The sequence below is a fragment of the Myotis myotis genome, unplaced genomic scaffold (assembly GCF_014108235.1).
Source record: "Myotis myotis isolate mMyoMyo1 unplaced genomic scaffold, mMyoMyo1.p scaffold_m19_p_7, whole genome shotgun sequence".
NCBI classification, from domain to species: domain Eukaryota; kingdom Metazoa; phylum Chordata; class Mammalia; order Chiroptera; family Vespertilionidae; genus Myotis; species Myotis myotis.
Window position 1 is genome coordinate 52988920 of NW_023416379.1, and position 23334 is coordinate 53012253.

The following is a 23334-nucleotide window of genomic DNA, read 5'->3' on the forward strand; positions in this document are numbered from 1 at the left end:
TCTCTCTCACATCAATGTTTCTCTCCCTTCCTTCCACTCTCTAAATATAACTGGAAAAAACAGCCTCAGGTAAGGATTAACAAAAACCATACACAAAACATACTTGCACAAATCCTAAGGCAATTTTCCCTAATAAGAGCTCATCAAAAAAAGTTTTTTGACACTTGGGTAAATAAACTTAAAGAGATATAAAAGAAATAGTTAATTGCTAACTATAATATTAAATTTTATTTTTAAAACATTACTTTTTTATGCTGATTTTATGAAACAATTTCAAACGCTTCACAGATATCTTTGTCAAGGGCTTCTTCCTTATAACCAAGACCACCTTAAATTATCTAGCTGCTAGATTCTAGCAGATTTCCAGGGTACATCATCTGAACATCCATCTGCCTAGTCTGGGAAATGCCATCATATAGGATGCTGTACTAGTCTGCGGAGCTACTATAGCCAAGTCCCATAGAGTGGGCTTGTCATGTGAAACTACTCACCCAGCTTGGGAAGGTCCAATACTCGGAGCAGTAAATTTGTGAGTGGGGCCCCTTGAAGAGCTCTGTGATTGCTCTTCTCTGTAGGCCACACGCTAAAGTGCAGTGACGGCGAACCTATGACACGCGTGTCAGAGGTGACACGCGAACTCATTTTTTTGTTGATTTTTCTTTGTTAAATGGCATTTAAATATATAAAATAAGTATCAAAAATTTGTTTTACTATGGTTGCAAATATCAAAAAATTTCTATATGTGACACGGCACCAGAGTTAAGTTAGGGTTTTTCAAAATGCTGACACGCCGAGCTCAAAAGGTTCGCCATCACTGCTATAGTGGGAACTGCAGTGACCCAACTGGAAAGCCTGAATGCAGTGGCAGCAATTGGATCCTGGGTGGCAGGGGCCACGTGGTGGCACTCGGTGGCCAGAGTCTGCCACAATGGACAGCAGAGTCACAGCAGCAATCAGGATAGTCAAACGCACACAGAACCATGGCTTTCGTTTGTTATGCATAGTGTTCTCAGAAATGAAGTAGAAAGCCTGCTAAATTCTTCTGTGATCTGTATGAGCATAAAAGTTCTAGGTCAAATGAACAAAAATCTAACTCAAATTTAAAAAAAACAGAGTCACAGCCCCTTAATAAATTCTCAGATTTGAGCCTACTTATAGCCTCAGAAGCCTTGAATGAAGGGAAGGCTGGGATACCTTGACCTGATATTTTTTTCGTTTAAATTTTCAGGTTCTAAGACTATGAAAACATCAGTTTTTAAGCAAAAGAACTTAATTGCTCTTTAAAATTCTCATTATATAACATAATTTAAAAGCACACTAACATCATGTGATAACAATGCATTAATGATCATAAAATAGTATATTTGGGTGATTATGTTTTATCTTATATTTGCATAATGGTGTGATGTTGGAAAAAAACACATGACAATCACTATTAGAAAACATTTATTAACAATCTACTTTTTAAAACATACTCTAATACGTATTAAAATGTTTTTTAAAACTACTGTCATCTGATGGTAGTAGACAGTGACTGCTTACTTGAAATTAACGTCATACATATCAAAATGCGCCATCCTCATCTATAAAATTAGATTACAAAATACTTAGAGTATGTTGAAACTAGAAAACAGTCTGAAAATTATAAGAGGCAAGCTAAATATTAGCTATCCTCAATCTTATATGATACATAGCAACTTAGTTATTCATAGTACCACATGATTGTTTTATACATGCCTCCTATTCAGGCCTGCTTTTAAAATTAAGTCGCTACATGGAGGGATTGAGGGGGGTGGGAAAGGAAGAGAGATCGCCTGGCCAGTGTGGCTCAATGGTTGAGTGTCAACCTATGAGCCAGGAGGTCACAGTTTGATTCTATATCAGGGCACATGCCCGGGTTGTGGGCTCCATCCCCAGTGTGGGGTGTGCAGGAGGCAGCCAATCAATGATTCTCTCTCATCATTGATATTTCTCTCTCTCTTTCTCCCTTCCGCTCTGAAATCAATAAAAATACATGAAACCAAAAAAAAAAAAAAAAAAAGGCGGGGAAATAACTTATGGACATGGACAACAGTGTGGTAATTGTGGGATGGGGGGGAGGTGGGTGGGTAGAGTTGGAAAAGGGCATAGAGTATATAAATGGTGATGGAAAAAAATAAAATTAAGTCAGTAAAGAGAAAAATATTTTCAATCTGTAATTAAATTTAGATTAATTTGGATTATACCTTTAAAAACATGACTTTATTGATTTTTAGACAGAGAGGAAGGGAGAGGGAGAGACAGGGAGAAACATCGATGTGAGAAACATCAATCAATTGCCTCCCACATGCAACCCTACCAGGGATCTAGCCCGCAACCTGGGCAAGTACTCTTACCAATCATCTGCAAGGGACAACGCTCAACCAACTGAGCCACACCAGCCAGGGCCGGATTATACCTTTTAACATTAATAGCCAAAAGTTGAGATTTGGGGAAAAGGTTTTGAAAAAGGTGTGTGTGTAATAAAAACATTTTCCATAAAAACAAAGGCACCTCAAGCAGGTCCACCTATACCTCTAGTTTAGGTCAGAAACTAATTTAACATTTTAAAAAGTCATATAATCTTAAACTTTGCACTAAATGAGCTTGGCCTTTTCCCCCCAACTGAGTCAGGTTTGGTGTACCTGAAACAAATTAAGCAAATTGAAAAGACTGTAGCTTCAAAAACTACATAATCTTGTGAAGGAATAATAAGAACCTCATCACTCAAACCAATTCTGAGAGGAAAACTTACTTGCCCCCTTCCTCAAGAACAAAATACAAAATTATAAAAATTCGAACAACAAACATGCATCTATCAACAAGTGAATCTAAGAATCAAGTGAATAAATAATCTGGTGATCATAATAGAATCAGGGACATAGAAAGGGAATGGACTGACTATTCTTGGGGGGGAAAGGGGTGTGGGAGATGCGGGAAGAGACTGGACAAAAATCGTGCACCTATGGATGAGGACAGTGGGTGGGGAGTGAGGGCGGAGGGTGGGGTGGGAACTGGGAGGAGGGGAGTTATGGGGGGAAAAAAGAGGAACAAATGTAATAATCTGAACAATAAAGATTTAATTTAAAACAAAAACAAAAACAAAAAAAAACAAACAAAAAAACAAAAAAATTTTAAAGTTCTATTTATTTTTCAACCTTCTAAAAATAAGGATTCATCTCTTAAACATAAAGAGCTAAATATAACCCTTCTAAAAGTGACACTGTTCACCTATAATCTAATGTTCCCTCTTTAACTTCCAAAATGTTTGGAGATTTAATCCAAAATGTAAGAACCAACTAACCAGCCAACAATAATAATTTAAGCTAAGAATAAATACTTAGGGAAATTTAGCACAACTATTTAGAAAACACGCCACTGGAGTATGAGGGTAAAGAAAGAACTTAGTCCCAAAAGGAAAAACTAGCACTACAAAAGGAAGCACTCTCCCAAATTCAAACAGCCCAACAAAGATTAGTTACAGTCGGTAGCTCTGGACATGAGAATTTGACTCCAGCATTTATTTATGTATTTACTTACACTTTATAGTGTAATATGGCTCAATTAACTCACTGGTATATGAAAATTAAAAAGGTATTTTAAAATCTGAATTATATAAAAAATGTTAAAGTAACATCATGTAAAACAAAGATCTGGGGAAAAATCTCATACTTCTAGATACACTTAGAACATCAGTTCTCAACCTCTTTCCTGACATAATTCCATGACCTAGTCCAATGGGTAGACCCTTATTTGGACCAAATTTTTCAAAAATTGAAAAAGAAATAAAATATGACAGAAACTCAAAAGTGACCCAAATCTTAGTAGTACATGAATATTAGTTCCTCACCTTGGGTTGTGGCGGACGCCATGGTGCAGATTATACCCGTTCCCTGCGTGCCAGCAACCTGCACGCCACAATCTGCTCTCCCACACAAGAATGCAAGTGAAGCAAGAGAATGCTGTCTTCAATGTTCTCCAATATGTTTTTAAAAAGAAATTTAATCACAAGAAAACCACAAATAGTTTGTATGAGTAACAACTTGTAACACTTCACAGAAGATGGGAGAATATTAGTGTGTTGGATACCAGTTAGCAATCACTGTTCTAAAATGTTATCAAGGCTTTAGAAAATAAAACCCCATTCCCAAGTGCAGGAATTTAAAACTTACAGTTGGAAAATTTATAAAATTGGTTATTAGAAACTAACTATTCATATAAACTGGAGGTCTCGGACATAACCAATTCTCAGCCTGAAACCTTTGTGGGTCCCTCCCCTGTATATAAAATATACACCAACCATGACTTCTTGAGATTATAGTCAGACAAAGGGCAGCGAGAAGGTTCAAATGCTGAAGGCTGAGATGGAAAGTTAGAAGACTGGCTTTCACAGGGCAAGGTCTTAAGGCAGCAGGGTAGCTGCATCCCCAAATGAAGTAAATGCTAAAAGAAGGCAAACTTCTGAAGGGCCAGAACTCCAATGAGGACAAACTTGGCAGTGTGTAACGGTCAAGTCAGGGCACTGCCATCTACATCCCTCTTGTCACTATTTTCAATACAGAGGCGTGAGTTTTATCCTAGGAGAACATCTGATTATATGATGGAAATCAAAGAGAAACAGGTTTTATTTTACTGTTATATAGGACAGGAGCTGGCAAACATTTTTTGGTAATGGACCAGACAGTAAATATTTTTAGTTTTGAGGTCACATCATCTGGTCTCTGTTCCTTTCTCCCCTCCCCAGTTATTTTTCAGCATGCTGGCCACATAAATTCAGGCTGCTTGCCAAATCAGACTGTGGTTTGCTGACCCTTGATGTAGAAGATAAGCAATTCTAAAGTACCAACACTCCCCAAAACTATTAGGAATTGGGGTTTCAAAGGACTGTAAGTGTTAAGTGATTTAATCTAACTTCCCAAATGGAGAGCTGAAGGCTCAGAGGGGCCCAAATGACTTGCTTACAGCAGAGGCCAAATGCTCACTTTTCTCTCCTTCCCCTTCCATCTTAGAATATTTACTCTCAAGTTTGAGGACTCCCTTTAAAATAAAATATACTGAAGCTTTGCTATATTCACAGCTTAAAATATTTGTTTAATCAGATACTTTTCCAACATCCTTTTATCACGTTTAAAAAATTCATATTAAAATAAGAACCAGGAAAAACTTACAATACTTTGTGTACTCAGGCTGGACAGCCTGGTTTCTGAGTAGAAGCCTGAGTAATTAGCATTCAAGATAGACATTGTTCCTCTCTCATTAAGTCCGCTTAGAACACACTAGGAGCTCCAGTGGCGCAATCGGTTAGCGCGCGGTACTTATACAGAACACACTAGACCAGTGGTTCTCAACCTTCTGGCCCTTTAAATACGTTCCTCATGTTGTGAGCCAACCACAAAATTATTTTCGTTGCTACTTCATAACTGTAATGTTGCTACTGTTATGAATCGTAATGTAAATATCTGATATGCAGGATGGTCTTAGGCGACCCCTGTGAAAGGGTCGTTCGACCGCCAAAGGGTTGAGAACCGCTGCACCAGACTATCAAGCAGACAACTTACAGGAAGGGTCTAATATTATGCATCTGTAATATTTTCTATTACAATTAACATAAACTAAAGCTTATTCTTTGTACCTGAGTTTCTGGTTGTTTCCCACAGCATTTCTGATTTAAAACCTACTTTTATTACCAATGAAAACAGTCTCTAAACCAAAACAAACATAGTCAGACATCAAAATGAACTTCCTTCAAATTCAGAACTTGAATTTTAAAACTACTTTCTAAAACAATTTTACCACCCTATATCAGGAAAAAATCTTTCATGAGTCAATTCTGAATATAAGGTTTGAAATCTCTTGGACCTTTTGAAATATACTTACACAACATATGAACTTATACACTATTATTACTGATAAACCATGTGTTACCCAAGTTGTTTAAGAAATGCCACCACATACCAGCTCCTGAAAGATCACAATTCCATCAAATGTAGATTTGTGAACATTTTAATTTTAGCTAAGAGTTCATGTGTTTTCTCAACACTATGTCCTCACTTTTCAGGAAGAGAAATTTGATTCCTTTAAGATTGAAAAACAAACATGCCCTCCTCCTTCATTAAAAATGAAAAAAAAAAATCATCACTTCTCCTCAATCTTCCTCTTATTCAACTCTATTTAAAAACTCTTCTTCTTGAAGTTTCCATTTAAAGTCCTCTCTGATTCTTTCTAGCAACTCTGGTTTAAAAATAACATCCAACGCAGTCATTGCCAGAGCTTTGGCTGTACGCAAAGTATAGAATTGAGCTTCTTGTGATCCTAAAAGGTTGAGAAAACAAATCAAAGTATTATTATAAATTATTAGTTTTCAGGCTCGCTCTCAATATCTAATTTGCCTCTCCACTGCCCACCACAATATAGAGTTTTCTGAGGTGATGTTAATCTAAACTAAACAATCAGGAAGGCAGCAACTACTACAAAAGGAGGGCACGTGCCAAAATATTCACTTCTAACACTTACCTGCAGCTTCAGTATATTGTTCTGTGTGATTCAAGGCATCAGATCCAATGTAAAAATATGGATGAATTCCAGGAACCACAAAACTAACATTTCCAAAATCAGTAGATCCTTGGGAAAGTAAGACAATCCATGAATTTCTAATTGCTAGTCCAATGGATATTCGATCATACTTACCTCATTCAGTCTTCGTAGCACCTGGCATGACTTACTGTTCCTTCCCTTCTCGACATTCCCCACTCCTTTGGCTTCCATGACTCCACACTCTCCTGACTGACTGGCTTTCTCAGACCACTCTCTGTCTCCTCTATATTGCTTCCTTTGCTTGTGTCCTAAGTGCTAGAGAGCCCTAGGATTTCTTGGGCAACCTCATTAACTGTTTTCATATACCTTTCTGATATTGAAAACTCCTAAAATCTGGAACTTTTGGGAGTTCCAGATTCAACAGGCCACTGAACAGCTCCTCTTAGAAATCCTGTAAGCACCTCAAATTTAACATACTAATCATTTATACCTCCCCATATACCTCGACCTGCTCCTTCTCTTGAATTCCTTATCTTAATGAATGACATCAACACCTCATTTTTATCACCAAGTTTTTCTGAGTCTACTTCATCAACATCTATTATCATATTTTAGGAAATACATCTCTAAGATGCAAATATATTAGTAATGTTTTTAAAGGGAAAAAAATCTAAAATAAACCCCAACAGACTTATGATTATTTAAATTTTAACAGTTGCTTATTGCTTCTCAGAAACCAAAAATGACCCCATATAACTACTTAAGTACTTAGTAGCCTGCATACTGATGATTAAGAATGAACTGAAATTCTATTTCCCCTTTTAGCAGCTTATTTAAAACTTGTTTGTAATGGGTGATCATTTACTAAGTTATATAATGTCCAATCACTGGATTATACACCTGACACTAATATAATACTGTATGTCAACTGTAATAAAAAAATACAAAATTATTTTTTAAAATTTAGAACTAAGAAAATTTAACACTGGAAATACTTAGAATATAAAGCAAAAAGTATGCTGGCTACTTCATATATATATATATAAACATATGTGTGTGTGTGTGTGTGTATATATATATATATATATATTTTTTTTTTTAAATTGATTTCAAAGAGGAAGGGAGAGGGAGAGAGAGTTAGAAACATCAATGATGAGAATCATTGATCAGCTACCTCCTGCGTGCCTCACATTGGGGATTGAGCCTGCAACCTGGGTATATGGCCTGGCCAGGAATCGAACTGTGACCTCCTGGTTCATAGGTAGACACTCAACCACTGAGCAACACCAGCCAGGCAGTATGTTGCCTATTTCTAAAAACAAACCTGCTCATTTGACACTCTACAATCACTGAAGAATTCATTAGTTTCCTTCCCCTAGCCATTAAGTTTGTGAAAAATATAATTAAAAGCATCAGCAATATCTCCCTACCTTCAAATCTGTTAAAGAGAACCAAAGAAGGAATTCTTTTCCTCAAATAGCACAATACATAAAAGAACTTAATTACCTGAAGATCCATTCAACACTGCATCCTCTTCTGAAATGAATTCTATTCCCAGCTTTTCCCCGTTTTCAATATAAGCTTTCCGTAGGCTCTTATTGGGAAGGACATTGTAATAATCATGTGCTTCACCTTTAATTTCTACCTATTAAAAATTAAAACACAAATTTTGAATAAGAAACACCTCAAATTCACCATCTAAATTTCAAACCAGCAATGGTTTTTTTTAATAGCAAGAGGTTAAGAAGGGGCATGTTCCCTTCTGGATATAAACTCTTTCAAGTCTCTTACCTTACAAAAATGTATTCTGTTACTGAGAGCTCCTAGTACCCTGTCTCCTTTGTTATGTATGCACCAAATCCCATGATGTCACCTAGCTCTACTAGTCAGTGAGTCTCAACTCCAGTCACCTCAGTAGGGTAGGTGTCTGAGTGTGGGGGGAGGGGTGGTGTCAGAAATCTCCACTTTAACCAGCACCCCCAAGTAATTCTGACGTAGGTGGTCCAAACACTCTGAGAAACACTGCTCTAGGCTGTGGCTTCTACAAGAAGAAATTACACTTTACTAATGTTCAGTATATAAACCGATACTGACACCACTGCCTGGTCTGAAAGGTACAAAGGTACCCTGAGAAAAAGAAGATTCACAATTCACAGATCTAGGTTTGATTAAATCAAAAGGCCACCACTCACTCAAACTAAAGATAACACCTTGGACGTTAGCAAAAGCCAATTATAAAATGGCAAAGATGACATCTAACCTTAGCAACATCTAAATTAGAAACAATGACAACTTAATCAGATATTATAAGTCAGCCAAAATATAAAAAGTTACTAAAAACTATTTAAAATATAGACTTAAATCCAGTAACAATGAACCTTATCCTAAGGAAATATTACACCTTGAGATACTAGTGAATGACCATAGTTCATGTATTCATTTTCTAAATAAATATTTAAAATATTTATAATTATACATAAACAAGGGTCAAATGCTTCATTTTTTACTTTGGACACTTAACATATCCTGTCTGCAAATCACTGTTACTGTCTGAGACACGGCTACTATCTGAATAAATCACCTCTCCAGTCCAGGAGGGCAGGAAAAAATAAGGTCCTGGCTCTGTCCCTCCCGGGTGCCTGCTGCGCCTTCCCCAGGCACTTCGTCTTTGCCTTTCTTTCTCCTGAGCTCCAAGGGCCCTTCTGCCTCAGTAACTTGTTTCCTGAGTCTATGCATCCCAGCTGGCTCACTTCTACTACCTCTGTGACTTTCTAAATAAACTTTCTCTTATAATTTGAAAAAAGAAAAGAAAGTATTATGTATGAAGGTTAGACCCCAACTCTTCATAAACATGACCTCACTTAATTCTCACAAGAACCCTAAGATAGGTTATATTACCTCCATTTTTCAAGATAAAATGGAGGCTAAGAGATATTAAATAACGTTTCCAAATGTTACAGAATCAGTGAAGCTCAGAGGCACAGATCCAGTTCTTGTCTCTCCAACCAGATGACTGGCGCCCTCCAGGGCAAAATTTATGCCATTCTGTAACTTCTCATGCCACTGTATGCCCTACAGAATTGGTACATGAATGTTACTGACTTCATGGTGCAAATGAACAAAACCTCTTGACTAACTTCTGTGTCTATTTTAACTTTCACTCCAGTAAGCCATAAGTATTTATGGCCCTGCTCTACCTATCTATAACTTCGCCAAAAAATAGCTTTTGCTGATTTTGCACTGGAAACTATATAGAGCAATTCTAAAAGCATAACTACCGATAAGAACAGATATAACTTGCAAAAAGACAGGAATTCTAGCTCAGCAGAATCAGTTATTCCAATTACTGTGTGATAAGATGACTGTAGTCGTCCTGGTGCAGACAGAGTAAAATAAGTAACAAGTGAAGACTTTCACATCAACTATTCAGTCAACGGAATTTACATATTCAAGACAACACCAAATGAAAAAGCAAGCAAGGTTCTAATCTAATTTAATATAAACAACCTCAGTCCACATATATATATGTCTGATTATAATTTAGATTAACTCTTAAAAGTTCTTACTGTGCACCCAGTAGCACAAGCTGCAGCTCTGAAGCAATCTTCTGCCTTTTTGGTCAAAACTGGAAGTTCTTTCATTGAGGGTGCACGGAAGTAATAGATTAATTCAGAATAAGAGGGAATGATATTGGGTTTTACACCACCATTTTTTATTATACCTATAAAAAGAACCAAATTACTGGAATTGAGCTTGGAGACCATTTCTTTAAGCTTAAATACACGCATAACATTTTCCAGCTAATTTGTACATAAAGAAAAATAATTCAAACGTATATGCTTCACAGATATGCCAATCAAAGATTTTGCTGTACAACAAAAGTTTCTATACGTCATAGTGTGATACTTTCCAGCCTACAGGAAAAGAAATAAAATAATTATATGTACTTTATTCTAAGGAATTTATAATAAATTATTATTCCTGACTTTAAGGAACTGTTAGAAATTTATAACTATATTAAGCCTTCTGGAAAATGCTTTTATTTCAGTAGCTTATATTACAGTTGTACATTTTTTTTATTTTTTTTTTATTAGTTAAGGTATTACAAATGTGTCCTCATCCCCCCCATTAACCCCCAACCTCCCCCCCACACACACTCATGCTACCATCCCCCTGTTGTCCATGTCCATTGGTATGGCTTATATACATGTATACAAGTCCTTCGGTTGATCTCTTCCCCTTACCCCCACCCTCCCCTACTTTCCTTCTGGGGATTGATAGCCTGATTGCTGTTTCTCAGTCTTTGAGTCTGTCCCTTTTCATCAGTCTATGTTGTTCTCTATAATCCACAAATGAGTGAGATCATGTGGTATTTATCTTTCTCTGACTGGCTTATTTCACTTAGCATAATGCTCTCCAGTTCCATCCATGCTGTTGCAAAAGGCAAGAGTTCCTTTTTTTTTTTACCGCAGCATAGTATTCCATTGTGTATATGTACCACAGTTTTCTAATCTACAGTTGTACATTTTGATAAACTTTTTATATGAGAAGAGAAAAAACCCCAATAGTGTGAAGTTCTATAATTACCCTTGTACTTAAACAACTGCATGAGTATTTTAAAAGGCATTTGACTCAGGGAAAATAATTTTTATGCCAAAAAAAATAATGTGTCAAAGATCACTAAGTACTATTAAAACTATTAAAACAAATGCATTTATTTGGAACTACACAGAGAAGGAAGATTTAGCTCTTCAAAGTTATAACTAAAATAGATATACAAAATCTAATTGTATATAACCTGCTTTATAAAGTACTTTTTAAAAACTAAGGTAGTGTAATTACAAACTAATTTAAGCCTACAGCTAAATCAGGTAAAAAAAAAGATATTGAAATATAGTAATTTCCCAAATCATAAAGAAATGAACTAAAAAATAAATTTGTATCTTCAAGACAGTACTTTATTACTGTATTGATATAAAGGTAAGTTTAAAAGATGTTACTTAGGATTAACAGCACTTGAATAAATAAAAACTAGTAACCCTAAATTTTTTAAATTGAGGAAATGACAAAATTTTGTTATCATTAAAAGATAGGATAACTGGAAAGTCAAGTTCCAACTTTCAAATGACCATAGAAAGGTCCTTATATAAAACTACTGACCTCTAATACTCAAAATGACTGTTCCATTTATATTTAATAATAATCTTATATGTCGTCTGACCCACAAATAGGCAAGCATCCTAGTGTCCTGCCACATAACTTCTGACAAATGTTTCTATACCCAATGTTTCTAATTTTTAAAAATCAAATATTAAGTAATTATATTGCATTGAAATATATTAAGCACCATCTATTACACAAAATATCTGGCATTCATACCATGAACTCTCCAGGTTGGTTTCATTTGCTGTCTTAACACAGACAGATTGTTGTAGGCGAGAACAGCAGCATCTAATGCATTTACTCCCTCCCAGGGATATGCAGCAGCGTGAGATGCTTTTCCATAGTATTTCACAGTCACACTAGGAAATAAAACATCATTTGGAATTTTTTTTTCAATATCACTAAAGTAAGAAAAGCCAAGGAGTTAGAATTACCCAAATAGTGCTCAAATTAATTCATACTGCTAGAATTTTCGTTTGAGAATCATTTGTAGCCATAACAGCAATTTACATAGCTTAGTTGTTGTTTATTATTATGTAATACAGTGACTGACACAAAGAAGGCATTCCAAAAAAAAAGAGAAAAAAAGAGAAACTGACCAATCGACCTCCTGTGCAAATTGAATTTGTACACAATTACATTCAAACAAGTATGCAATACTGAATTAGGTGCTGAATTTACAAACACGATGACTCGTGTTTCCTTCTAGACTTCATGTGATAGTTCTATACCAAACGTCTGCAAAAACTCAAATAATTCTGTCTTAAGGGTGGGGGAAGGTGACAATTGAAATGTGTTAAGACAACCTCTAAAAATCAGATTGGCGCCACTGGTGTGGCTCAGTGGATGAGCCTTGACCTATGAACCAGGAGGTCAGGGTTTGATTTCCGATCAGGGCACATGACCGGGTTTTGGACTTGATCCCCAGAAGGGGGCAGGCAGGAGGCAGACCATCAATGATTCTCTCTCATTGATGTTTCTATCTCTTGCTCCCTCTCCCTTCCTCTCTGAAATCAGTAAAAATGTATTTCTTTTAAAAAAGAAAGAAACCAGATTACTCTCAGACAGTTCAAAATAGAGCATGTGTCAACATATTGTTAGCTATTCTTATGCTTTTTTGGCGTTATTTTAATAGTCCAATTATGAACATCAAATTAAATCTCAATTAGAAGAGACTTACCAAGTATGAGTCAATTAAAATCAAGTAAGACATCACAGCATTATCTTTCAATTTACTTTTAAAAGGTATAAATATGGAGTTTTAGTCTCCCGTTAAGACATAAAAGTATTCTAAAGACATAGAGGGAAGACGATGTGAAGGGACAGAGAGAGGAGGCCATGTGAAGACAGAAGCGGAGATGAGAATTAGGCTGCCACAAGCCAGGGAATGTCTGGGGCTACCAGAGCTGGAAGAGGCAGGAAGGGTCTTCCCCTCTACAGGATTTAGAAGGACCTGGCCCTGTCACCTGATTTCAGAATTCACGTCTCCAGAACTTTAAGACAATACATTTCTATTCTATTGAAAAAAAAAAAAAAAAAGATGTAAAAGTATTCTAATAGTCTGTTTTCCACTAAGGAGTTTATTTCAACTTGATTACTTACTCATGTTCAGCCACATCAGGGAGATAAGCAGCATTCTCTTGGGATGGATGGGCCATAAAAACAACATCAAGGTTTTTAAAAGCCCCTGCTTCAATTAAGTCAATTTTGCCACCACCTTCTTCCTCGGCAGGGGTGCCCAGAACAGTCACCTAGAAGGAAATGCCTGTGTCAGAACACAGTAACAAAAAATCCTCGTAGGAAAGTATCAAACAAGCCCTCTTGCATATGTATTCACAATCTATACGTCTTTTAGTCTATGGACATAATGATTCATAAGCACTTTTTCCAGTTACTTATGGGTTCTCCTCACAACAACCCTGAGTGGTGGGTGAGTGATCTGTAACATCATTTTAGAGAAGGGGGTTTGGAGGTATAGGGTGAAGTGTCTTGCCCCACATCACAGAGCAAGTCTTCAGGGAGAGCTGGGATGCGATGTTCAGGCCTGATCCTTACCGAGCTACCTCATTAAAAGATCTTAATTCCTTAATCATACATGAAGAACATTAAATAAATCTTAAGACCATGGTTAGGAATGGCCAACTACTACACAAACTTACTAATTCTATTCTACCAGTTCAACCAGGCAGATTTATTGGTCACCAAACACCTAATTAAACAAAAGAGACCTTTGCAGAATAAACATTTTATTTTGATATCTCAGTTTAACTTCTTCAAACAATTCTTAAAGCAAAGAAAAATTATCTATAAGCAGCCAATATACTTTCAAGATCACGTATAAGGATACAAAGAACAAGTTGGAAAAAGTCTTGGCTTGCAAAGGGAATCGAATGAAAATAAATTTCATTTTCAGGTAGGACAGATAACCTGGCTAAAAACCCAGTTAACCATTCAAAATCAGAACTGTGTACATCTCCCAACGTCTGGCTTTCTTTAGAAGTTATAAGGCACCCAAACTCTTAAATTAAGCTGCTTTAAACTCTTAACCCTTGACAAGTTAAATGTGATGACTTCAAATTAGTTGACTTCTATGAACTTATCACAAACCCAGTTAAAGCTAAACCTCTCCAGTATTTCATGTAATGGCAAAGGATACCCCACTCCAAACAAAACAAAAGCCTAACCAGATGCCAAAACAAGCCCCCAGAGCAGAAAAACAAAGGCAGCTACTAAATAGAAAAAGCAGCAAAAGATGGAACTGTTAGGATAAAAGTGAAAGGTCACTGACATTGGGGAAAAAGGGGGCTAAAGAATAAAATAAAACATTAGTCTTCCCCTTAACCTGAATGGCCATGATTGCATCTTAGCTCACAGAACGAATATACCATCTGGAAAAACAGAGTAACACAAGATTAAACTTGCCCTACGACATTTCCCAATTAACAGTACTGAGGTATTTATTAAAATGCAAAGATCAACTACATCTATGTTGTGTGTGTGTATATTTCTAGAGGTTTGGTAGTTGTAACGACTGATAATATCCTACCCAAAAACTAATGAGTCAAGCCCTGCGGGCCCAGCAGGTGTGGCTCAGTGGTTCAGCGTGAACCTATGAACCAGGAGGTCACAGTTGATTCCAGCTCAGGGCACATGCCCGGGTTGCCTGCGTTGCCCACTCGTCCCCAATGTGGGGCGTGCAGGAGGCAGCCAATCAGTGATTCTCTCTCATCATTGATGTTTCTCTCTCTCCCTCTTTCTCCTCCTCTCTGAAATCAATAAAAAATGTTTAAAAAACACACAAAAACCCCCCAATGATTCAAATTACAACTCCTATGACTACCACAAACAAAAGCTTTGGGGGGAGCCTAATGAAGGGAGGCTGTAGGTTTCCCTACAATAACCACTTCCAAGAGACTGCACAACCTTGTCAGCGAATTGCAGCGGCTACAGTTACCAAAAATAAGCCTTGACGAAAACCAGGCTTGGTTCTAAGTTCTTTCGTAAGGGAGAGTCCACTCAATCCTTTCCAAGTACATAAGAGGCAACAAAACCCAATAATACTGTACTCTGCAAAGCGTAGGTAGGTCGGCCACTCATTGAGCTTTACCCAGGGTCTCTGCCTGCGTACGAAGGCGAGGCTGGGACGACTAGTGGCGTTCCTACCCCTGCCCGGGGTGGGAGGACAGGTGCGCATGGAATGCCCGTCCTGCGGTTCCCGCCTCGGTACCGGCGGGGCAGGTGGCGGAGTCCCGCGCCGGGTCCCACCTCACCTTCACCGGCGGAGGCGGCGCGGGGAGGGTCTCCAGGGCCCCCTTCACGCCCAGCGCGGCCGCCGCCCCGACCTCGGCGATGAGGTTGTGGCCGCAGGCGTGCCCGATGCCGGGGAGCGCGTCATACTCGCACAGAAAGCCCAGGTGCAGCGGGCTCGCGGCCGACCGCACCCCCGGCGGCTCCCACTCGGCGCGGAAGGCCGTGGCCAGATGGTAGTGCGGCCGCACCGTCCAAGAGGCGGCCGGCGGCTCGCTCTGGAAGAAGCGCGTCAGCACGCCGTGGGCTCGGTGCTCCTCGTAGGCCAGCTCGGGCGCGCTCCAGATGGCGCGGCTCAGGGCCCCCAGGCGCTCCGCCGCCTCGTCGATGCGCTCCGCGGCGCGCAGCTTCAGCAGCTCCAACTCGGAGGCGCCGCCGCCGCCGGCGCCCCCCTCCACAGGTCGCTCCTCTCCAGGGCTCATCGTGCCCGGAGCGGGTGACCGGTCGGCACTCCGCTCCAACGCTACCTCGATCTCCCGCTCCTAGCGCACCCCGCGCCTGCGCACGCTCCGAGCCGCGAGAACGGGTGCGGCGTGCGCAGGCCGGCTCCGCATCTTGCCGCAGGCCGGTCCCCCTTCCCCCGGACCCCGCCTCCGGCGCCTGGCGGGGAACGTGGTCCGCCCTTCTGCAGCTCGCAGGTGCTCCGCCCCGGGGCGGGGGCAGGGAGCGCTGGGAAGAACAGGGGTTCAGGAGCTCAGCTCCCCTCTCCTTAGCAGTCCAGATACCGAATTACCGCCAAAGTTATTACTTGTCCGTTGTTGCGTATTTCCCACAGCAGCGGAATGAGACCGGTTTTATTGGTTAACAGGCATCGGAGACAGACCAAGTGGAACGTAGCCCCCTGAAAAACGCCACCCGCCTTTCTAGAACAGTAGCTAAAATAAACATTTATACCAAGTTTTTAGTTCATAAAACCATACAAAGAACACTGGTCTGTAGATTCTGTATACTTGAGTTTTCGGTATTGCCTCCCACCCTCCACTTTCTTCCCCTTGAGGTTGCTGTGTTATTTAAAAGCTGCAACTACTGTCTATGAAGTATAGTTTTCTCATTAGAATAAAAACTAAGGAGTAGAGCAAGTGTCTAGTATAGCATCTGGAATGTAGACGGCACATACGTATTAGCTAGTGTAGTCTATTTGAGTAAAGAAAAAACTAAGAATTTTAAATGAGTTTTTTAAAAGCCCAAATCAGAGAGTTAGTAGAAGATTTATGGTCATAATTATTCATATTATTTTGTTGATTTGAATGTTTGTTTTGATCAGCAATAGCTTTGAAAGAACATATGACTGGTTTCGTTTATAACTTTGATGCTTAAATCAAGTAACATGATATGTGCAGCTGATCTTCACACAACTGGGTTCTGGTTCTACGTTACCCGATGAAGAAATTCAAGAAGCCATACTCTTGTTTTTCTCCAGAGTGAAGCACAAAGTCTGAAAATTGTCCTTGATGCCATTTCTATTAATAGTGTTAGGGGCAGAAATAGAATACTGGGGACTAGCTGTAGTTATAAGAAATATTAATCATGCTCTGCTAACCTTAACTGTTTTGTACTAATTAAAGAAAGCACCTTCTAACCTGGCCAGGAGTTGTGTGCAGCCCTCCTCCCCCCACCTGGGCATCAACCTTGCCCCTGGGGCCTGGAGTCAACCTTGGTCTGCTGTCCGTGCTCATTCAGTGCTTTGGTGGGAAGAGTAAATCAAAGATTTCTTTACTCTGGAGAAGCAACATTATTTCTGACTGAAATACTAGCCAAATATATGAGATGATACTGGATATTATTTTGGACTTCAGATTCTTTGGCAAGACAACAGACTAATATGGTTTGTTTGTTTTTTAATTAGGATAAAATAAGGTAATAAAATCCCCAACACAAACTTGCAAAGCATGACCTAAATGAGAAGAAGAAAATACTTTGAGCCTGGCTGGCGTGGTTCAGTGGTTGAGCTTCGACCTGGGAACCAGGAGGTCACAGTTTTGAGCTCGATCCTCAGAGTGGAGCATGCAGGAGGCAGCCAAACAGTGATTCTCATCATTGATATTTCTAGCTCTCTCTCTCCCTCTCTGAAATCAATAAAAAAATTTTTTAAAATATTTTGAGAGAAGTGAAACATAAAATGAAAATTAAGGAAGAGCAAAGGTAAACAGAAGGTGCTGGGGTGGGGAAGGAATCAAGTTTTAAAATGATTTCATCCACGGAGATAATGCAGATATTTAACCTGAACAACTTCCTCCAGAACCATACCCTGGCACTGCATGACTTGGGGGCTGCCACTGCCGGCACACAGAGCAAGCAAATACAGTGTCACCTTAGGATCTTGGTTGTTCACAACATCCCCCTAGCCTTCAGCACCCAAAATACTTACAGGTAACTCCAGAGATATGTCTCTTTAACTGATATCAGGTACTAGGTAGCACACTAAGAAATCTCTTCTGGGGTAAGGTGTTAAAAAAAACCAACTGGCTGTCATTTTTCAGAAAGCAGCCAACTAAGAGAGTAGGTTAGCTGAAAAGTGAATTTTGATCAGGGGTGAAGGGACATAGAGGAATTGTTTACACATTGTTAAAGAATTAAATTTTATCTAGACAATGGCTACTTATTGGATATTATTAAGCCTGGGAGAGGTAAAACCAGGTTTTTCTTCTGGAAGAATAATTAATGACCTCATGGAGGATGAATCAGAAACAGAGAGATTTTGGTCTGAGACAAGCTAAAAGTTTCCTGCAAAGTCTTAGGATTCCAGAAACATTCCGAAGGCAGAAGTGACCAGACTTGATGCCTGATTGAATGTGTTTGCTGGGAAGGTAGGGGGGCACGTGATGGAGAAAAGGAGGAAAGATGACTGAGGTTTTTAGTGTGAACAGCTGGGTGGATGGTAAAGTCATCAAACAAAATGTGGGCAATGGGACAGTTAGGGGCGAATTGATGGATGTGTGATAGTCATGTAGAGAGGAGGTGACACCGCCATCTAAGAGACTAGAAGTAGTGATAAGGAAAGTGGAGGAGATAAAGAAACTGTGTTTTTGCCATGCCAGTGTGGCTCAGTGGCTGAGCGTGGTCCTATGAACCAGGAATTCATGGTTTGATTCCCGGTCAGGGCACATACCCAGGTTGTGGGCTCGATCCCCAGTGTGGGTGTGCAGGAGGCAGCCAATCAATGATTCTCTCTCATCATTGATGTTTCTATCTCTCTTTCCATCTCCCTTCCTCTCTGAAACCAATAAAAATTTATGTAAAAAAAAAAAAAGAAATTGTTTCCACATTATCTACTATGCATGATGATTATACCAAGGGGAGAATTAAACCACCCAGGGAGTGAATGACTAGGGAGGAAAAATTTAAGCTGAGGAAGAAACTCTGGAAAATAAAAACAAAGGGATTGATTTAATTCTTTTTGTATGTATATATGTGCCACATCTTCTTTCTTCATTCATCTATTACTGGACTCTTAGACTGCTTCCATATCTTGGCTATTATAAATAAGTCAGACAGAGAAAGACAAATACCATATGATTTCAAAATAAATGAACAAAACAGAAACAAGCTCATAGATACAGAGAACAAATTGGTGGTTGCCAGATCACAAGGGGATTTGAGGGTATGGGTAAAAACGGTGAAAGGGATTAGCAAGCACAAATTGCCAGTTATAAAAGTAGTCACAGGGTTGAAGAATACAGCATAGGGAATATAGTCAATAATACTGTAATAATTCTGTATGGTGTTAGATGGGTACTAGACTTATCAGGGTGATCACTTCATAAGTTACATAGATGTCTAATCACTATATTCTACACTTGAAACTAAGATAATATTGTAAATTAAAAAACAATAACAAAGCGACGGAGCAAAAATGTCTGACAGAGATGTGTTTCTTGGTGTAAGGTTTTATTACTACGCTCTGCGTAGATATCTTCGCATGGCCCACGAGGCGAAGGCAGCTATTTTAAAGCCTGGAATGCCCTGGTACTCAGTTACTTGAGGCTCCCTTTGGGTTCCCTCCCTCTTGGCAGTGACATGAGCTGCTCTGCTGACCTTAGCCACCCCTGGAAATGAGGACAGTGAGGTTCTTGCAGGGGGCAGGCTTTGTCTTTGCCCTGATTCCCCGGGGCTTGTATATGACAACACTGTGAAGACGTAGCCTTGCTTGTGCTAGATGAGAATATTTCTCTCCTGAGGTTATGCTTCAGGAAAACGAAGAGAGCTTTCATTGCTCCCCTGCCGTTATTGATACATTTAGATATTGGAACCAGTCATGTGTTTGAGGGTCTTTTAAGAGATGCCTCTGTCAATGGGTACACCTTGACCGTGGTTAATAATCACCTTAGTATGGATTCACTTCTCAAACTTCTTTGGTCATGTTGGTGCTACATCTTTTAAGGTTGCTAGCAGGAATGGATGGCATAGATGGCCAGAGGGTGCTTAAAATACTTAAGATGCTTTGTAAGAGATGTAGTGATTAAGTCATTAATTTTAAAAATGTGTGGTCTAAAATTAATAAACATCTAGTCATTGGAGGCATGATGGAAGATGAAACAGGAAGCAAACTAGAAATTTCCAATAAAACTGATGAGGAAAATACTGTTACAACATTCAGAAGGTCTTGTGCATAAAATGCCTTTCCCCTTTTGCTACAGTGTGTGAGACCAAAACAAATAAGGAAAGAGCAGACAAGAGGAAACTTCCAGCTGATCAGAAAAGATAGGAAAGCCAACTTAAGTGTTTCTTACCAGTTAACATTTAAAAATATGTACTTTTAAAAATTATTATTATAATTTTTTTGATTTCAGAGAGGAAGGGAGAGAGAGAGAGAAACATCAATGATGAGAGAGAATCATTGATTGGCTGCCTCCTGCACACCCCCTACTGGGGATTGAGCCCACACGGGGCATGTGCCCTGATTGGGAATCGAACCACGACCTCCTGGTTCATGGGTCGACTGTTCGTTAATATGACAAAAATGAGCCTTTGACAGGTAGTTATATTAAAAATGGGGCAGTGTTTGTTGGTTCCATGGCTGGAGAGAAGTGGTCATTGGTTATAAAGTTTCAGTTTTGCAAGATAAGTCCTAGAGATCTACTATACAGCATAGGGCCTATATTAGACAATATTAAAAGATTGCTAAGAGAGTAGATCTTATTTTGGGTGTTCTTATCACAAAAATAATAATAATAAAGAGGACAAGAGGATATTTTGGAGGCTATGGATATAGTAAATAAAGTGAGAATGAAAGGTCCTCTTTATTTCCTGAAAGCTGATAGTGCTGCTACTAGCTACATGTGGTTGCTGAGGAGTTGAAATGTGGCTAGTGTGACTAAGTCATAAAATTTTACTTTAAATGTAAATAATCACATGTAGTTAGTGGCTACAGTACTGGACAGTGCAGACATAGACTATTTCCATTGTCACAGGAAGTTCTACTAGATAGTACAGAGCTAGAGGCTAAACCAGACTCAGTGTTTTGCAAGAGTATACTGATGTGAACTTCCTTCAGGAGGGCACATAAGGTCCGCTTGTTTCTCTGTATAATTTAGCAGCCATTTATGGTCATTGCCTAGATCCATGATTTCATTCAAGGTTACAAAATTGTAATATTCTAATTCGGTCATTCCTTCTTTGTTTTATTGACTGAAATACTTTTAGAAATAAAATTTCCCTCATCAACCATTTGGGTTACCTTGAGGTGTAAGTTTGTACAGAAAAGTTAGGATCAAAAGGTTTATTTCTTAGTATAATTATGAATTTGTACAATTAAAAGTATTTTATATTTTACTTCATTGCACTTATTATTCTTATTGACTCAATTGTCTTCTCTTTAGTCAGTATTGTCTTTTGGATCCTTTAACATGACTCCAGAAGCCTTTGATAGCTTCTTTCTTTCTGATATGACAAGATATTTCTTACTCTTCCAAAGTCATGATTTCTTTTAGGAAAAAATGATATTTAGAGACCATAGCCTAGGCCAGGGGTGGGCAACCCCTGGCAGGCGTGCCAAACATGGCACGCCAGTAACTTTTGCTGGCACGCAAAACCCTCTCTTATAATCTTCCATTTACAATTTTTTTCTTAATATCGACTTTTTTATTTTTCAGATCAATTCAGTGTAGGTGCATCTTAGATAAATAAATAATTTTACATAACAAGTTATCTTAAAGACCATAGACATGGATTGACGAGAGAGGGGAAGAGCAATTTCTATGCCTCTGCCTTAACTCTCCCTGCCTTCCTAGATCCGACCAGTGTTTTGGTTTCATCCACATATGCTTGTGAATCTTTGTTCTCAGTGATGAACTTTGTTAAGTCTCGTAATAGGAGTAGCCTGACAGATGAAAGTAGTAGCTCGTGCATATCTCTGAAGGTCACGAAATATAAACCTGATGTAAAATCTCTGTCATCAGTGATGCAGCAGCAAAAGTCCACTGATAATATCAAACGGAGTCATAAAGTTTTCTGTCGGGCTATAGTGTATATGTATACATTAAAAAATAAATGTATTTTTCATCATCATATACTGTGTTTTTGTTGCTCGAATGAATTTTATTATTTCTTCAAGGTTCTTCACATATGTACACCTTAAGAGATATCAAGCAGGCATAACATATTCTAAAAAAATTAGGGTTGGCATGCAGAAGAATTTTGAGTCAGAGATTTGCTGGTTTTGGCACGCACTCACAAAAAGGTTGCCCACCCCTGGCCTAGGCCCTAAGGGTGCCAAATGCTACTGGACTGGTCATTGCTTCTAAGCCGTTTCAGTAGACAAAGGTAAGAAATATGCTTCCTTTTTTTTTGAAAATTGAGATATAATTGACATATAACATTGTATTAATTTTAAGTATAGAGCAGGTCCTGGAATAACATCGTTTCCTTGTTTCAATCAACTTCATCTTGTTATAATGTTAATGAGATGCTATAGAAACTTAACTCCTCTTCGTATCCATTAGCCTATGATGAAACTGGTTTTGTTATGTGTTGTTTCACTTAAAGTTGCAGAACCTAAGGATATAAGTGAGGACTCAGTGTATAAAATAATAATTTGATATATGTATATATTACAAAATGATTACCACAGTAAGTATAGTTAAAATTCATCACCACACATAGTTACACATTTTCATTTTCTTGTGATGAGGACTTTTAAGGTCTACTCTCATGGCACCTTTAAATTACACATTACTGTAGGAAGCCACCCATAGTCTTCACTATCAGAGAAGTGTAAACAAGGAGCCCGGAACGCTGGTGAACCTTGAGCCCTGGCAATGGCCAGAGCTATGCACCGATTGTTTAGTCCAGACAATGGGGCTCAAGCTATTTCCTGACCAAATAGTCTCAGAGTAAATATTTCTAATATTTACTGACCTTTAACACATTGCGTACCGCATAGAAATCTCTAAGACATACGCCAGGGACCGGACATTTTTGGGCAAACTGCACGTTATTTAAATCATCATAACTACAGATCATAATGCACTTTAGGTGTTGTTTTTCAATAATTATAACATTTTTATTTACAAAAACAATTAAACAATTAAAGTTCCTAGTACTTTTTTAGCGTATGGTACTGCGTAAAACATTTTCCTCTATGAAGAGGGACCAAACAAAATTTACATAAGTATCTAGATTCGCTCCTTTTTCCATGGGCGGCACAAACTCTGCAGGGTCTCGTAGGAAATTTTTTCTTTCCACCCGCTGGAATACACGTAGGTTCATGCTGCTTCATATCACCTGACAACCTTTTGGGTGGATCTTTACGAGGTGCTCTCCTTGCACCCCCAGAGGAAGGGCTGGACAGATTTGTCTCTGGTTCCGGAGAGC

General features: G+C 38.8%; 1 protein-coding gene across 8 annotated transcripts in view; it reads right to left on the minus strand.

Moving 5' to 3' along the window:
• Positions 1 to 21541, minus strand: part of PM20D2 (peptidase M20 domain containing 2) — a 58955-nt gene extending 37414 nt beyond the window's left edge. For 2 of the 8 annotated variants that reach the window (XR_004968662.1, XR_004968661.1), the window contains exons 1-5: positions 15486 to 21540; positions 13318 to 13466; positions 11932 to 12116; positions 10119 to 10273; positions 8059 to 8197 (exon numbers count right to left, since the gene is read on the minus strand). Coding sequence is in view for 5 of the 8 variants with exons in the window: in XM_036315965.1 (XP_036171858.1) it covers positions 6176 to 6330; positions 6532 to 6639; positions 8059 to 8197; positions 10119 to 10273; positions 11932 to 12116; positions 13318 to 13466; positions 15486 to 15944 (1350 nt within the window). In the remaining 3 variants the exon portion in view is untranslated. Of the gene's footprint in view, positions 1 to 5972; positions 6331 to 6531; positions 7481 to 8058; positions 8198 to 10118; positions 10274 to 11931; positions 12117 to 13317; positions 13467 to 15485 lie in introns of those variants that run through there. The other 6 variants (XM_036315965.1, XM_036315966.1, XR_004968660.1 and 3 more) reach the window with 6 other exon arrangements.
• Positions 21542 to 23334: the final 1793 nt, after the last annotated feature.